At 44.2% G+C, this 16,925-nt stretch overlaps 2 protein-coding genes across 7 annotated transcripts; one reads left to right on the top strand and one right to left on the bottom strand.

Annotated features, from left to right (window-relative positions):
* Positions 1 to 3,584: 3,584 nt before the first annotated feature.
* On the bottom strand, positions 3,585 to 10,166 carry LOC111959198 (antigen peptide transporter 1). 2 transcript variants are annotated; one of them, XM_023980685.2, is made up of 12 exons: positions 9,820 to 10,166; positions 9,099 to 9,428; positions 8,663 to 8,970; positions 7,971 to 8,101; positions 6,956 to 7,161; positions 6,429 to 6,626; positions 6,018 to 6,146; positions 5,583 to 5,771; positions 5,322 to 5,495; positions 4,999 to 5,158; positions 4,630 to 4,766; positions 3,585 to 4,397 (listed from the first exon to the last, which is right to left on the bottom strand). In XM_023980685.2, exons 2-12 carry the CDS (start codon positions 9,405 to 9,407, stop codon positions 4,170 to 4,172), a joined length of 2,169 nt encoding a protein of 722 aa, XP_023836453.1. In that variant the 5' UTR covers positions 9,408 to 9,428; positions 9,820 to 10,166; the 3' UTR covers positions 3,585 to 4,169. The 2 variants fall into 2 exon arrangements, with proteins under 2 accessions (XP_023836453.1, XP_023836455.1); XM_023980687.2 differs by lacking the exon at positions 5,583 to 5,771.
* Positions 10,167 to 11,357: 1,191 nt separating this feature from the next.
* Positions 11,358 to 16,888, top strand: notchl (notch receptor, like). 5 transcript variants are annotated; one of them, XM_070437272.1, is made up of 11 exons: positions 11,358 to 11,508; positions 12,344 to 12,494; positions 12,762 to 13,151; positions 13,259 to 13,489; positions 13,684 to 14,013; positions 14,280 to 14,428; positions 14,570 to 14,643; positions 14,757 to 14,886; positions 15,453 to 15,550; positions 15,739 to 16,070; positions 16,186 to 16,888. In XM_070437272.1, exons 1-11 carry the CDS (start codon positions 11,454 to 11,456, stop codon positions 16,706 to 16,708), a joined length of 2,463 nt encoding a protein of 820 aa, XP_070293373.1. In that variant the 5' UTR covers positions 11,358 to 11,453; the 3' UTR covers positions 16,709 to 16,888. The 5 variants fall into 5 exon arrangements, with proteins under 5 accessions (XP_070293373.1, XP_070293375.1, XP_070293374.1 ...); XM_070437274.1 differs by having other exon boundaries at positions 12,341 to 12,494; positions 12,819 to 13,151; XM_070437273.1 differs by having other exon boundaries at positions 12,341 to 12,494; positions 14,582 to 14,643.
* Positions 16,889 to 16,925: the final 37 nt, after the last annotated feature.

Genomic DNA, 16,925 nt, shown 5'->3' with positions numbered 1-16,925 from the left:
TTATTCCATATTTGCGGGTTTAGACGGTATGTATTGTCTGAAGGGCATAAGCTGCTCATCAACAGTAACGTTGGGCCCAGGGTTGTAAAACACGGGAAGGTGGTCCACCCACTTGTCCCACACTGACCTGATTGCAGCTAGCTTGTCTGTCTGCCGCTGAGCTGGTCTGGTGTCTCAGTTACACTAACTAGCCTCTCTCTACAAAAATCATTTCTAAGGCCCTCTGAGCAAAGATTTTTTTTGACATACTGATTGATTGTAGTAAGGAGCCACACACACAAAGCTATTTATTTGTTGTGTCCCTCCCCAATTTGCACCTGGCTGGTGTAGAGTGTGGGAAAATACAGAATGTTTTACAATGTATCGAAATAATGTATCGTAATAACATTGTGCAGGTTCACACACTACAAAGGGTAAATTGTGTGAGAAAAGCGGGAGACAGGCAGACAGGCAGGGAGACAGACAGGTTCTTGGTGCTATGTTGAAACAGCAGGCCCAGGGAGGAGAAAGACAGAGTGAAGGCACACAGCAAACCTTTTTGTTTCATTTTTACTTGTTTTCACCAACACACTTTTCCACACTTACGCTCGGGTCCAGTGGACCTGAACACCACACAATGTAATATAAATGTGTAGAGGGGTGCACAGTGTGCACTCAATGAAAATGTGTTATTTTACATGTTCATCACAGAAAATGAGCCAAGGCCATTGAGTCTCAGGTTGAAAAAATAATGAATTGTATCATTTATTTTAGTAAACATTGAAAATAGGTCCCACAGACCCAAACACCACACAAGGGTTAAAAATAGATTAAACAACATGTCATGGATCAGCGGGGACTTTGAGGGGACAAGCACATGCAGACAAACATTATTTGTTTTACTTGTATTGTTTATATTATTATTATTTTATTGTTATATATCGTTGGGTTAAAAATGTGTGTGACTGTCTATCAATGTACCAGTGTTTTGTACTTGTCATGTTTTGTGTTTTTTTGGACGAGAATAGATAGTTGCTGCCTCAGCAAAAGCTAATGGGGAAACAAATTAAACAAATACTGTTGCTATGGTGTTACGACAGTTGAGCTGTGGTGGACCCACTACCAAATATATTTATATCTAAACCAAGACAGTTCATCTGTGTCGTTTACAGTGTGAGCAAATGAAACAAGCAATGTGGGTAAAGCCAAGCATGAGCTAGCGAGATCCTATTGGCACGTTGTAACATCTATTTGCATATTTCCATGAAAAACGCCTATGTGAAGTGTGTGTGTGCACAAAGTCAATTCGACCGTGCACTCCTAAACAATGGCATATTTTAAACCTTTCGCAAAGCGTCAGGTCTATAAAACTTAGTGCACTGTGTTCGTAACATTCTAGTTTTGGGAACAGCAAAAATTATTGACATCAGATGTTTCATCAATGAGAAAATGTGCAGAATGTCAGCCCAATTTCACCTAGTTCCATCCTTACCTAGTTCCATCCTGAAAAACAGCTTCGATCTCAAGGCAATCAGACTGTTAAACAGCCATCACTAACACAGAGGCTGCTGCCTACATACAAACTTGAAATCATTGGCCACTTTAATAAATGGATCACAAGTCACTTAACACCCCGGCCGTCCTACAACTAATATACACAGGCAGTTAGGAAAGCAAAGGCTAGCTTTTTCAAACAGAAATTTGCATCCTGTAGCACAAACTCCAAAAAGTTCTGGGACACTGTAAAGTTCATTGAGAATAAGAGCACCTCCTCCCAGCTGCCCACTGCACTGAGGCTAGGAAACACCACCGATAAATCCACGATAATTGAGAATTTCAAAAAGCATTTTTCTACGGCTGGCCATGCCTTCCACCTGGCTATCCCTACCCCGGTCAACAGCCCTGCACCCCCCACAGCAACTTGCCCAAGCCTCCCCCCATTTCTCCTTCACCCAAATCCAGATAGCTGATGTTTTGGAAGAGTTGCAAAGTCTGGACCTCTACAAATCAACTGGGCTAGACAATCTGAACCCTCTCTTTCTAAAATTATCCGCAGAAATTGTTGCAACCCCTATAACTAGCCTGTTCAACCTCTCTTTCGTATCGTCTGAGATACCCAAAGATTGGAAAGCTGCCGCGGTCATGCTCCTCTTCAAAGGGGGAGACACTCTAGACCCAAACTGTTACAGACCTATATCTATCCTACCCTGCCTTTCTAAGGTCTTCGAAAGCCAAGTTAACAAATTATAATAATAATAATGCCACTTTAATAATGTTTACATATCTTGCATTACTCATCTCATATGTATATGTAACAGTATAACTTTAGACCGGCCCCTCGCCCCGACACGGGCGCGAACCAGGGACCCTCTGCACACATCAACAACAGTCAACCCACGAAGCATCGTTACCCGCATCGCTCCACAAAAGCCGCGCCCCTTGCAGAGCAAGGGGAAACCCTACTTCAAGGTCTCAGAGCAAGTGACGTAATCGATGAAAGGCTATTAGCGCGCACCACCGCTAACTAACTAGCTAGCCATTTCACATCCGTTACACTCAACCCCCTTCAACCTCCTCCTTTTCCGCAGCAACCAGTGATCCGGGTCAACAGCATCGATGTAACAGTATAACTTTAGACCGTCCCCTCGCCCCGACACGGGCGCAAACCAGGGACCCTCTGTACACATCAACAACAGTCACCCAGAAGCGTCGTTCCCCATCGCTCCAAAAAGCCACGGCCCTTGCAGAGCAAGGGGAACCACTACTTCAGGGTCTCAAAGCGAGTGACGTAACCGATTGAAACGCTATTAGCGCGGACAACCGCTAACTAGCTAGCCATTTCACATCCGTTACATATATACTGTATTTTATACCATCTAGTGCATCTTGCCTATGCTGCTCTGTCATTGCTCATCCATATATATTATATCTATATATTCTTATTCTCATTCCTTCTCTTATTTTGTTTCTTATTAGTTTGTGTGTATTAGGTAGTTGTTGTGGAATTGTTAGATTACATGTTAGTTATTGCTGCATTGTCGGAACTAGAAGCACAAGCATTTTGCTACACTCGCAATAACATCTGCTAACCATGTGTATGTCCACGACTGGACTTCCTCTCAACAACATATTTGGTGGTGAGAAAACGTTCTAAATGGATGCTTCAGCTTTACAGCCCTGTGACGTGTGTGGTTTACCCCTTGTCTGTGCTGGTTACCCCTTGTCTGTGCTGGTTACCCCTTGTCTGTGCTGGTTACCCCTTGTCTGTGCTGCTACTGCTGCAGGATCTGGCTGCTCCAGCAGTGTGTACGTTTGTGGACCTAAAACTATGCTATTGCAACTGTTATGAAACTGCCTGTGTTAAGCATCGTATTGCCGTCATTGGAAATACCCTCTAAACACTAACAGTATTGCTGGAGGTCAATGTATGCGATTCGGCTTGGCCTTTGGCATCATTATCTAGGCCTGTAGCAGAGGAAAGAATAAGTGAAAGCATGACATTAGGCATTTCCCACAATAATACAGATCAACTGCAAAACATACACATCATGCTGTTATTATGTAACCATTCCCCCACATTCAGATACGAAATGAAGAAATTATTTCAGAGAGCAGAATGTTTATTGTCATTAACACAGAACAGGAAAAGGCTCCTGTATTGTACAGCCTTGAAGACAATGTACACAGAAAACAAAACATTTTTTGGGATCCCTATTTATATCTGTCGTTCTGCCCCTGAACAAGGCAGTTAACCCACTGTTCCTAGGCCGTCATTGAAAATAAGAATTTGTTCTTAACTGACTTGCCTAGTTAAATAAAGGTAAAATAAAAAGGCAGAACACAAATGTGGGAGAACAATTTAACAAAAATAAATGTAAAAATAAATACAAAAGGCATTTGGGGCATAAAGAATACTTAAGATACACTATAGTGCAAATATAAAGTTGAACATAGAAATGTGCTCTTTGTATGAAACCTCTTATATTACAGGACTATTCTTGTAATCAGTACCTCAAAATCAGGGGGGAATATGATTATTTAACAAATGTTTGATGCTATGATCTCACGAGTATTGCTAAGCATATGCGATGTAGTAGAACTAGTAGGTAATAATGTTGAAAATGTGAGCTGGTGGCAGAAGTGGGATTTCAGTTTACATTGAGGAGTGTCATGGGATTGGAGCCTCTGTTTTAGTTGTTTAGCTCCTCCCCTTCTTTACGCTGGAAGCCAGTGTTCTGCTTGTTCACCAGGTCAGCATAGGTTCCACCTTTCTCCAGCAGCGCAACATGGCTCCCCTCCTCTAGCACCTTTCCCTCCTCGAGAACGACAATGTGATTGGCCTTCGCCACAGTGCTCAGCTTATGAGCAATCAGCAGRACTGAGCAGGGGATTGAATTGTTGAGCAGAGCTTGGTGGACCTAAAGACATGGAGAGAAACATGATGAGTATGTTTGAATTAAAGCCACTGAACTGTCAGAGATTAGCTGAGATTAAAATACACTGTAAATCAATATTTAATGTTAGGGAAGGAAACAGCCTCCATTGGGTTATATTGTGAGTAAATTATCAACAGCAACTGATTATCCCCCCCAAAAAATAGATCTGTCAGTCTGTTGTAGTGAAAGATAACAAGATTCAGAGTTCTCCTACCAAATGCTCGCTCTCTGTGTCCAAGTTACTGGTGGCATCGTCCAGCACTAGAATCCGAGGCTGTCTGATCAGAGCTCTGGCGATGGCAATGCGTTGCTTCTGCCCTCCTGAAACCTGGCCTCCCTTCTCCCCGGCATCTGTGGAATAAAGAACAACAATTAAGTATGAACAGTAGAGCTGGATAACACACATCCACTACAATCATGTCATCAGTAGGTTAATGAAGGAAAAGCACTAACAGTTCAAAGTCAAAGCTATGCAGAGAAAAGTGTAACTTTCTATCAGTATGGACTAAACAAAGCCCCAAAGAAACAATATTACCAATCCTATCTGGATGAAGTCACTATGAATGAAGCTTTTGAGACATACCTGTATCATAGCCATTGGGCAGGTCAGAGATGAACTTGTGGGCATTGGCCAGCTCAGCAGCCCGGTACATCTCCTCATCAGTGGCATCATCTCTYCCATATTTGATGTTCTCCTTGACAGAACGAGCAAACAACACCGGCTCCTGACTCACCACACTGATCTGAGAGAAATTATTCATTTAGATAATGCATTTAGTTGGTTAATAACTTCTCGGCAAACATTGTGATCATGTAATTTTCTTTAAAGGCTGGTAGCTAATTATGTTAGGCACTAATATAGCTTAGGGTAAGAGTAACATTGCTTCCATTGCTGTTCGTAATGACCTGGTCGTGTAGGTACTGGTTCTTGTAGCTGTTCAGTGGCTGTCCATCCAATAGGATCTCTCCTTCCTGGGGCAGGTAGAACCTCTCCAGCAGGCTCACACAGGTGCTTTTCCCTGCTCCAGAAGCCCCCACAAGGGCAGTGATCTGCCCAGGCCTCAGCTCCAGAGACAGGCCCTGAGAGAAATTGAGATTTAATGTATGTTATTTTAATTCATATCCAGTATATGTGTATACAGTATACTGTAAATATACTGTAGATACCTTGAGCACAGGTGTATCTTCCCTGGTAGGGTAGGTAAATATGACATTCTTGAACTGAACATGTCCCTCAAGTTTCTGTGGGGCAAGGGTGCCTTCTGGAGGAACATGGGGCTGTCGGTCCACATACTCAAATATCTTCTCAGAACCACCGATTGCCCTCATCACACTTGGGTAACACAACATCACGACCTGTCAGACAGGAGGTGTAAAAGCGGCACCAGTAAGTGACTGTCAAAATGTTGCTACTCAAAACTCTAGTTATGARTAAAATGTTGTGATAATGATGAATCATTTTGACCCCTATTTTGCTGTAGAACAACTTGGCAGTGCCGTGTTAGGGCGTGTACATTTAGGTCTGTTTGGATTTGGCAGTAGGGATCAAGCATAAGATGGCTGCGGGTAGATTGGATGGAGATTGTTCATCTATGGCCTTACCTCCACAGCAGAGGACAACTGGAGCTCATAGATCACAAAGGCCACCAGGTTCCCACTGCTGACGGTCCCCCCTGTCACCAGACTACCGCCATAGTACAGGATACTGACCTTCAGGAACAGGCTTGACATCTGAGAGGGAGACAGATGGGGTGACTATTGATTATGACTAGGGCCCAGTGTTTTCCAGATCATGTAACCAGGAACAACTCTGGGACCTACAGTATTTATAGTCTATAACAATTGCCCAGAGCTTTCCCTTGTCAGTTCACATAGCCAGGAAAAACTCAGGGCCCATATTACAGACAAATTCATGTACCCTCATGAGTCAATGTGCAATCCAAACTCTTTGGAACTGAATTTGGATAAATTGCTGTCACCCTGTGACTGTTTACTATTGAAGCTGAAACTCACACTATTGGTCCAGGTTGAGGCTGCGTAGGCTGCTGCTTCCTCTTTATTCAGAGAGTAGGTCTTCTCCAGCCTCTTCCTGTAGCGCTCCGTCTCGCCCTCCTCGTTGGCAAAGCTGCGTACTGTCTTCATAGAGGAGAAGGTCTCCGTGGCAACGTCATTGGCCTGGGCTAGTGACTTTTGAACCTTCGCACCGAGCTCCTGGGACAAAAACAATATTCACAGTTACCTTCTGAATGGTCAGGTAACGTTCTGTCTGCTCTGTAGTGCTATTTTTGGTGACTGTAACTTGTAGAATCAAGATGTATGCAAACACGAAACTGCAACTGTCAGACAAGGTTACTCATCATGGGAGTGTTCAGTAGTTCACAAAACTACCCCCACTATAGCCTTGTCCCAGATCTGTTTATGCTGTCTAGCCAACTCTTATTGTCATTGTCACCCCATACATTTTGCCAAGAAGACGCAAACAGATCTGGGACCAGGCTACTTCCACTACAATACGTTAGAAAAGGTCTGATTTCCTGTACCTGGTACCACTTGCCGGATATCTTTGGTATGACCCAGATGATAGGAAGCCCCATAGCGGTGAAGAGTGACAGCTTCCAGGAGAGATTGAGCATGAAGATGAAGAGGAAAGTGACCCGCATGAAGTACCACATCAGCAGACTCAACTTCTTACTCAGAGACTCACTCATGTCGTTGATGTCCGTGGTGATGCGTGACACAAGGTCACCTAGAACAAAGGTCATAGGTTAAGTTAGCCCCTTGGAGGGGARGGRGTGCAAATATATATKWCATATATATAGCATAAAGCATAAATATATATATATATACTTTGAAGAAATGAAAGATCTGCACAATACTCTTGACAGGATCACTCATGTTTATTAAGATACTCTCCTTTGCACGTCACTTTGGACAMACAGTATGTGTTAATCAGTTAGCTTAATCAATTAGTAAACCAGCAACTGTATAAAAAAATATATTTAAGAAAGGTYAAGTACAGGTAACTGCCAAAATAAAGAAATCACTTTAGCAAATGAGGGATACATAGTATATTGAAAGCAGGTGCTTCCACCCAGGTGTGGTTCCTGAGTTAATTAAGCAATGAACATCCCACCACGCTTAGGGTCATGTATAAATATGTCCAGCTGCCCATTATTTTGGCTACCATGGCTAMAAGAAGAGATCTCAGTGACTTTGAAAGAGGGGTCTCAAAGCAGTATAGGGGGTTAATGGGTGTGTGTGTGTGTGTCTCAGTCARCAGATCTCAACCCAACTGAACAATTATGGGGGATTCTGGAGCGGCGCCTGAGACAGCGTTTTCCACCACCATCAACAAAACAAGAAATTATTCAATTTCTCATGGAAGAATGGTGTCAATCCCTCCAATAAAGCTTCAGACACTTGTAGAATCTATGTCAGGGAACATTGAAGCTATTCTGGCGGCTAGTGGTGGCCCAACGCCCTATTAAGACACTTTATGTTGGTATTTAATTTATTTAGGCAGTTACCTGTAGATTGCAATGAGATGTGACTCACCTGTCTGAGCTTTGTCAAAGAAAGCGATCTCCTGCTTCAGCACCGACTGGAAGACTAGGCCCTGGATGGAGGTATGGATGCGACTCATGGTGATGTTGTAGATGAGGTCACACACAAACTCACACACAGCACTGAATGGTAGAGATGGGAGAAGGAGAACAAATAAACACGTTACTACAGTATCATTACAATAAATGCCCGATGAAAGTGGTTAGGACACTTGAAACCTCAAAATTAAACCGGAATATCAAACACTGAGCATCAATTGGAAGGACTCAAGACTATCACATCACCAATTATTGATATATGCTGTACTATACCTCATGACTGTAATCAGAGACATGACCGTGATGGCGTAAGTGAAGGCTTCAGGCTCGTCTTCATTCATAATCCAGTCTGTCATTCGGCCGGTGTAGTGGGGAATAGCCATCTCACCAAGGGAAGAGATGACGACAAGACTCAGCACGGCTCCAAAGCGTATGAAATAAGGCTTCATGTATCCCATCAGTTTCTCTAGAGAGGCCCCAGTCTTCTTCTGTGGTTCCTTGGTGGGCTTGGTAAGAAGAGAAGGGACGTAGCTGTCTCTTATACACATCTAGATGTGTATAAGAGACAGGTATCAAACACTGAGCATCAATTGGAAGGACTCAAGAGTATCGTATCACCAATTATTGATATATGCTGTACTATACCTCATGACTGTAATCAGAGACATGACCGTGATGGCGTGAGTAAAGGCTTCAGGCTCGTCTTCATTCATAATCCAGTCTGTCATTCGGCCGGTGTAGTGGGGAATAGCCATCTCACCAAGGGAAGAGATGACGACAAGACTCAGCACGGCTCCAAAGCGTATGAWATAAGGCTTCATGTATCCCATCAGTTTCTCTAGAGAGGCCCCAGTCTTCTTCTGTGGTTCCTTGGTGGGCTTGGTAAGAAGAGAAGGGACGTAGCGTGTCCAGTACAACCATGCTACGACTGTTACGCAGTAGCCCTGAAGTAGCTGAAAAACATGTAATTTTAGTCTGTTTGGTTTATCAATTTTTAAAACAAAAAGGGTATATATATTAATATATAATAGGATATATATATATATTAACATAATTATAGCAATATAAACTTGTCACCCACCCCCTGCCAGGAGTGCCATCCCCATAGCTGCCCCAGGATGGACTGGCCACATGCCCAGAGAAGGCTGATGTAGATTGGGCAGTGGAAGCAGAGGACACCCATGCTCTGGAGCCCCTCGAAGCTGCTCATCCATAGGGGACTTCCAGGGAATGTGAAGGTGAGAAAGAGGTGGAGGCCGGCACGGAGCAGGCTTCCACCCCACAAGGTGATGAGGGGATGGGGGAGGAGGAGAGGGGAGAGTTGGGCCAAGCGGACTGTCTGCACCACACACACATCCATGCACAGGAAGAACAGCGGAGAGAAGTTCATTTTCGGTATTCCGAACAGGCTCTAGAACAGGAGGTTGGGAGAGARAGATAATGAGGTTGAGGAACATCAGGGTTATATTGAGGAGGACTAAGTGGGATACCATATGGAAAATGAAATGTTCACATAGATCTGTTTATAGCCTATTATGGAAAAAGTGGACATTTGGGAATTAGTTCACACAAAATCCCAATTAAACCCCTGGGACATAGATTATCTGAAAATATTGGAAGGTGTGACCATTTAATGAAAAATAGCTGGCTTCATTTTTACTTTCACTTTCAACTAGGTGAATTTCAGTCGTTTTAGGCTTCAGGATGGATAAGACGAATGGTATTAACACATTACAATGCATTATGTAATATATAATACAATATAACACGCAAATAATTTTTTGAAAAGATAGARTACTCACGTTTGCATGTGGGCTCTTACGAGTGAGGTTGCAATTTCTTCTGAATGTCAAGGAAACGATAGCCTATATCTATTAAGAATAGATCTAGCCTATATTCTATGTTACACCCTCATATCATACAAAGGGCCATCTTAGTATTAATTTAGTTATACTGCAGTCTGCGACTGGACTGGAGGACCCCACGTTCAAGTTGGTGATTGTGCTTCCTACCAAAACCCGAAAGTACATAACTGGAAAGTCTCTCATGAACGACCAGCCCCCTCTTGCCATGCCATACTGAGTTTGGCAAATGCCGATTTTAGATTAATTATACTATGCTATGCTTTATGTGAAACGAGTAGGTGATTACTGTGTAAGGGCTTGATATATCTGAAAATGTTGTACAGTAAATGACRTACTGGCTGATTCKCCTTTGAATTTGAAAGGAATCTCATGTAGAACAGCGACATCGTGTGGAAAGCTTGATGACCTACACGATGATAATCATAATCGTTATCACTACTCCATCATCGATACATTATTTTCATGATCATCTATTGCATATTCCCCCTTGACAATGCACAGCAGCCTAATGTTTTATATAGGTTTATATAAACTCATCATATAAAAAAAATAAAAAAACGATTCTAGGTTTTTGCTCAAATAACTCAAATGAAGGTAATGAGTAAGTAGTATGCCTTAGCCTGAAATAGACCCTCGCAAAAAAAATTGAAAAGGCACACAGTCGTTGTTGTACCACCTGCTGTGAGGCTGTTTCTTGGCACAATTGATGAGTCCTGAGGTTAAGGATGAAAGTAGAACCCCCTAGTTTCCTGTTCCTGGATCCATCCTTTCATTTGAGACAGGTGACATAAGGTGCTGCAGTTGTATATGTCTATTTTAAGACCCACCACATTCCTGGAGGTTATTATCTCTTCTTTGAGATTTTGAAATKGTTTTATTTGTAGTTTTCAGTAGATAAGATTATGTCTTTTTTTTTTAAATGCAGAGAGCATGCTCCTGCATGGGAGGTAAAAAAGTGACATATGCAGGCCTACTCCTGGGCCTGTATTCATAATGTGACTCAGAGAAGGAGTACTGATTTAGGATCTGTTTAGCCTTTTTTAACGTAATTAAAATGATTGCATGAACAGGGGGGGGGGGCCTAGATCGCTACTCCTATTCTGAGATGCTTTATGAATACAGGGCCTGGTTCATTTGAAAGATTACATCCTGAGATATTGAAATCAGTAGAAAAACTGACTGCAGACTCACACAAAGACCACAAACACACACACACACACACACACATCCCGCTCCTATTCTTTTCCACACAGTGGCAGGAAGTTGTCCACATATCCGCAGTGCTTCTGAAGAAGAATTGGAGAGAGGGAGGTGGGTGGTAGCAGCACTGGAGGATAGAGTGTACACTTTAGACATAAACTGTTCACACGGTCCAATTGCGAACGCGGTCTTCTCCAGAAGATACCCAGAGAGATACCTCACGACACTTTGGCGGAGTACAGACCTGCCGGACCTGCCATAGCCGGACCAAGGCATTGGACCTAGTAACTGCACTGGTAAAGCTCGGAGGATAGTGAGAGAGAGTAGACTACTGCCGTCTCCATCCTCCTCTCTGGGACCTGCTTGGCCCAATGATGCTGGTGCTGTGGATAGCTGTTCTGTTGGGTTTGAGCAGGTGGTGTCAAGGTGAGTCCATCTTCCAGCTATTATCTTGTTGATATGATGTTCGATACCTGTGAGAGTGAGGTAGAGTCTCTACTAGGTAATCGTCTAAAGAGAGGAAGTCCCACATGGTACGTCCCAGCAACGAAACATACTTTTTTTTTTACATTGATGTTCTCACTTCTATGTTTTATAGATTTCTGAGGATATATCATTAGGAGAAAATCCTGTGACGTACTTGACATATACTGCTCTCACATTCATTCATCGTCACTTTATAAGATGCTGCATGAATGTGTCCCTGATTTAAAGATGTAACTAACCAAAAAGATTGTACTGGATTTCCTTGAATGTTCACTGCTATACAGTACACTATGTCTAATCCCAACTCTCCTGTGTTATGATTTAATTGTCCCTCACACACCTGCCAAGCCTCTCCATTGTCCCACTCCATTACATTCCTCATCGCCAGGGTGATGACCTCCGACCTTCATCCAGTCCCAGCCCACTCCATTTCCTGTTGCTATTCGCCTCTCCTGGAGACTTCCTGTTTGTGTCAGGCCTCCTATTTCCCGTTTCATGGTTCATGCCAAGGACACACCTTTCATAGCCTGCCTGGCCTGCACGGTACCAAGCATTGTTAACAATGAATGCTTGGTGGTGATAGGTACACATAGGCCTACACAATACACAGCTTGAAAATGTAGGTCAAAGCACAGGTTCTTGCGTGATACAGTAATACAGTAGTGTAATTAATGGATGCTTTTATCCAAAGTGATTCAGTTTAAGTTAGTATATTAGTGTCAAGTGGGAATCCAACCTTTGTGTGTGTGTATGTGTGTGATTCCTCCCCAAGTAGCAGCAGCGTCTCCTGGTGGTGACCCCTGGGCCCAGTGTCCATCCAGACAGTGTAAGGCCAAGTTTGGAGATGGGTCATGTGATAAAGAGTGCACTGAGCCTGAGTGTCTGAGGGACGGGTTTGACTGTCTGAGGGACAAAGGACGCTGCAAGTAAGACACTGTAGCAGCAGGGAGATCTGGGCTGCATTTCATTCCAGGAAGATGTTCCATCAACCCTTCCCTTTGTTCACTCTCCTTCATGGATCAAACAGGACTGGATATGTGAAAGCAACATGGTGARTTACTCTTACCCAGTAGTCTCATATTRATGGTGAGGGGAGTGAATAAGAGCAGAGGGGAGAGAACATCTCACTGGAATGAAACGTACCCTGCTCTTTACTCTTTATCACTCTCACGTTCATTTTTGTTTACATCCAGATGTTTCAGCTGGGGTTCACGCTTTCTCTGCATCCCTCCAACTATCCCACCTCTCAGTTCAGGCCACATCCACTACTGCCGAGACCACTATGCCAACTCTTACTGTGACCAGGGCTGTGAAAGCGCTGCCTGTGGCTGGGACGGGAGTGACTGTCACAGGCACCACAGCCCTCTGTGGGCAAAGGGCACCCTGCTCCTGCACACCCATGTCCCCCTGCAACAAGGCACATTTTCCAACAGTTCCCTCCTCTGGGCCCTCAGCACCCTCCTGCAGACGCCCCTTAAATTGCGCGGCATGGTGCCCCTTGACCCCAGCAAGGACCTCTTCACCTTTAATCCCCAGCAGCTCGAAAACCTGCTGGCTCAAGCTTCCTCGGATGACTCAAATGGGTAACGAGAAAGAGATTAGGATTTTGGTTCCCCAAATGTTTTACCTTAACCTAGTCTCTTTTGTTAACATCTCATCAATGTTCTCACTCCCAATCTCTCTGAAACAGCTCTCTCCTATTCCTGCAAGTGGATAACAGGCCGTGCTCCCGTCTTCCTTCTACCTGTTTCCCATACGCCATCGAAGCAGCTAACTTCCTGCGGGCTGCTACGTCGTCGACTCGTGTGTCGGTCCCCTCTCACCCAGAATTAAAGGCCATTATTAGTGTAAGAGGGGTTGGGGAGGAAATAGGAGGGAGAGAGGAGGACCCAGTTGAGGAAAAAGAGGAAACTAATGGTATGTATCCTGTTACATAGTGTGGTTGTGTGTGTGTGTGTTGTGTGTGTGTGTGTGTGTGTGGTGTGTGTGTGTGTGTGTGTGTGTGTGTGTGTGTGTGTGTGTGTGTGTGTGTGTGTGTGTGTGTGTGTGTGTGTGTGTGTGTGTGTGTGTGTAAATGAGTACACCTAATACCTCTGCACCCCTTCTCCGCAACAGGACAACACCTCCATGGCTATGGGCTGTGATCGGCGTGGCAACGGGCCTGGTACTGGCTTTGGTCTTGATGGTTGTCTTGGCGATCAGAAGGGTGAGACGACGACGAGCGGAGAGGGAGGGAGGAGAGAGGGTTAGGCACAGATCCACTGTCACTGAGAATGACAGCGGAGCCAATGCGGCCAAGGCATGGGCACAGCACACACCCCACCGAGAGCAGAGGGGCAGGACAGGGAGAGAGAAAGACAGGAATGGGATAAAGAAGAAGAAAGCAAAGGAGGCTGAGAAGAAAAGACGCAGAGATCCACTGGGGGAGGATGCCCTTCGACTGCAGTGAGTGAAGATGAAGGAGAAGTTAGAGGATGTTCAGTCTAGTAAATCAACAGTGCTGTGATCAGATAACAGTWTGCTTCATTGTAATGGGTTGTATGGCTTTCAGTTGTTTCCATTAGGGTCATTTTAACCTAACTGAACTTTTAATCTGTCTGTAAGATAAAACTGTTCTGTTGGACTACCTCTATTTTACACAATATTAGTAATACTGTAGTCATATCCCAAGCACAAGTACTGCTATTCAGGACATAAACGTATGATTTCAGGCCCTTGAAAAAGGACCTGGATATTGGAAGTGACACTGACTTTACCCAGAGTTCTATGGAGGACATCAACAGGTCCATCTGTGACCATCGAACGCAAGAGCAGAAGCACTACCGCAGCCCCCCGAGCCACCCACAATCACCCACACAAAGTAAAATCACCTCCTGATCATGGTTAACATACTGCATTAATAGGCTTGTAAAATGATTCATTATTCTCTTACATTAATTTGTCACAGAATAGTTTACGGTTTGCACAACATAACTAAGCATGTAACTAAATTGACTTTCAGCTCCACTTTTAGCCCCCCCAAGAGGATGGGAGAGAAATGCTGTCCCGTCGCCACATCACAGAACACCCAATCAAGTGAGTTCCATAAATATTCTACATAAATGTCAATATGTTTATTCACATTTTAGATAACGCTGGTTATTATTTACAGTATTCTATTTTGACAATACCAAACATTATTTTGACAGTCTGGTTCGGTTCAGTGGTGTGGTCCAGACGGGTCAGTTGTCCTGATTCGTGCGGTCCGGAGTGGGCTTGACCGCGTGGTTCTGGAGCTACTACGAGCTGGGGTGCCGGTCAACAACACCGACCACACTGGTATCACTTTACTCTCCCAATTTCCCAATTATATTATTAACCAAAATGTAGGCTAGACGATAAAATAAGTAAACTGAACTTCCCTGTGGAGTGTCATGGGAGGATTATTGTGCAAATATATTTTAAAAATCAATATTACGTGGAACAAATGTCCATAAATGTTATGTAGCTTCCGTAGGTGTAATAACTAGCTTATAAACACACTGCCTCGCATACATATTACTATATTGTATTACTTTGAGGGGTTGAGTAACCAGTGTAACTTACCCCATCTCTCTCTGGTCCTCCCCATGTGTCCCTTCTGTCTCTTATACACATCTAGATGTGTATAAGAGACAGCTATATCTCGCTGTCTCTCTCTCGGGCTGATTCCCTAGGCCCTCACCATCATTTGCATTCTCATTTCCTCCCTTTCAAAATCTCCCTCTTTCCCGTCTTTCACCCTTTGGGCTTGACTCTGTTGTATAATGTTTGTTCACTGGCTGACTTACTACCTCTCTTTCTGTACTGAACTCCTACCTTCCTTCACTCACCTTCCTCCACTTGAAATGCACTCTCTCTCCCAGGGAGATCAGCCCTCCACTGGGCATCCTCAGTTAACCACCTTTCCTTGACAAGAACCCTCACTCGCTACGGTGCTGCGGTGGACCTACAGGACAACAAGGTACCAAGGCCAGCAGAAGCCTCTGCTTTTATGATTCTTCACGTACTAGTATGAAGATTTAGGAAGAGGAACTTCGAAGAAACTATATTCAGTTGAATCTGTGTAGAATGGTTCAACTTTAAGGTACTCCCATATTATTGCTTCGACACTCCCCTTCTCTGATATATACCACTCCCATTATCTGATAGGGTGAGACTGCTCTGTTCCTCTCCGCCCTCCACGGTTGCTACGACACCGCCCGGTTCCTGCTCCTGAACGGGGCCAATCAGGATCTGTCTGATCGCAGAGGACGCCGGGCACTGGATGTTGCCCGAGAGGGCATGCATCATCAAGTCCTGGAGCTCCTATTGGCTCACAGGGTTCAGAGAGGGCCTATTCCTATGGAGCAAGCCAATGATATGCTGTGGGATGAGCGTGCCTTGCTGTATAGCCAATGGGTGAATTCCCCTGGGCTCCCTGGGAGAAGTGCCTCCTTCTCTGGTGTCATAGGGCATCGGGATATGTCTTCGCCTCCACCAAGGTAAAGTCTTGTGGCATTTGGCACATCTACTCACAATAACATTTAGCAATTTACTAATCTTGGTAAGGCAAATTCATCACTGCTTACTCATATCATCGTACTCTTCTTTTGACAGTGATTGGTCAATGGGCAGAATGCAGTGCCCTTCCCCTCAGAACTGGCGGCCACAGCTCAACCAATCAGTGACCGCATTGGTCACCCCAAGAATCATGGGGCGTCCCCCACGGCCAATCAGCACTCTGCAGGAAGTTACCTCAGAGGACGAAGATCGTGAAAGGCCCCAGGAAGTCCCGAGAGCAGCGACACCGCACTTCCTGTTACCCCAGCCTGCTCCTCGACAGCGGTCCTTCTCCTGTACCCAGAATGCAATGCAGCGTCACTCCATTTCACAGCAGCCCGAACCGACTTATGTTGCCTTATCAGAGAAAATTGCCAATGAGCCCATAGAAAGAGTGATCGTAGTCCCTCCTACAGATGCTCCCACCAAATCAAATCGTAGATCAATAGTCGATAGTAGCGATAACCCCAACAGGGCGGCGCAAGAGATTGAGACAGSAAGTTTTAAAAAGGCAGACCAGAAAGCCCGAAGTGAGAAGCTAAATAACCACATGCCGGACTCTAAACAAACAGCTTTGTAAAGGAGAGGGCTCTGCTAAAATTACCCCAAATACCATGTCAATCATGTGCTTTTTACATTTTCTGTAACAGGCTCCTTGCCCCTAAATAACAGCAGATTGACAGACGGGATATAAACTCAGTCAATAAATGAGTAACTTCATTTACTCTAAATATCTAAATCAATAAACTATGAAATGATTCATGTGCAATTATTTTTTTCATCTGCCATATTAGGGA

Source organism: Salvelinus sp. IW2-2015, linkage group LG35, assembly GCF_002910315.2.
Source record: "Salvelinus sp. IW2-2015 linkage group LG35, ASM291031v2, whole genome shotgun sequence".
Taxonomy (NCBI): Eukaryota; Metazoa; Chordata; class Actinopteri; order Salmoniformes; family Salmonidae; genus Salvelinus; species Salvelinus sp. IW2-2015.
The sequence above is the reverse complement of the archived record's forward strand: the minus strand, read 5'-3'. Positions and strand labels throughout refer to the sequence as shown.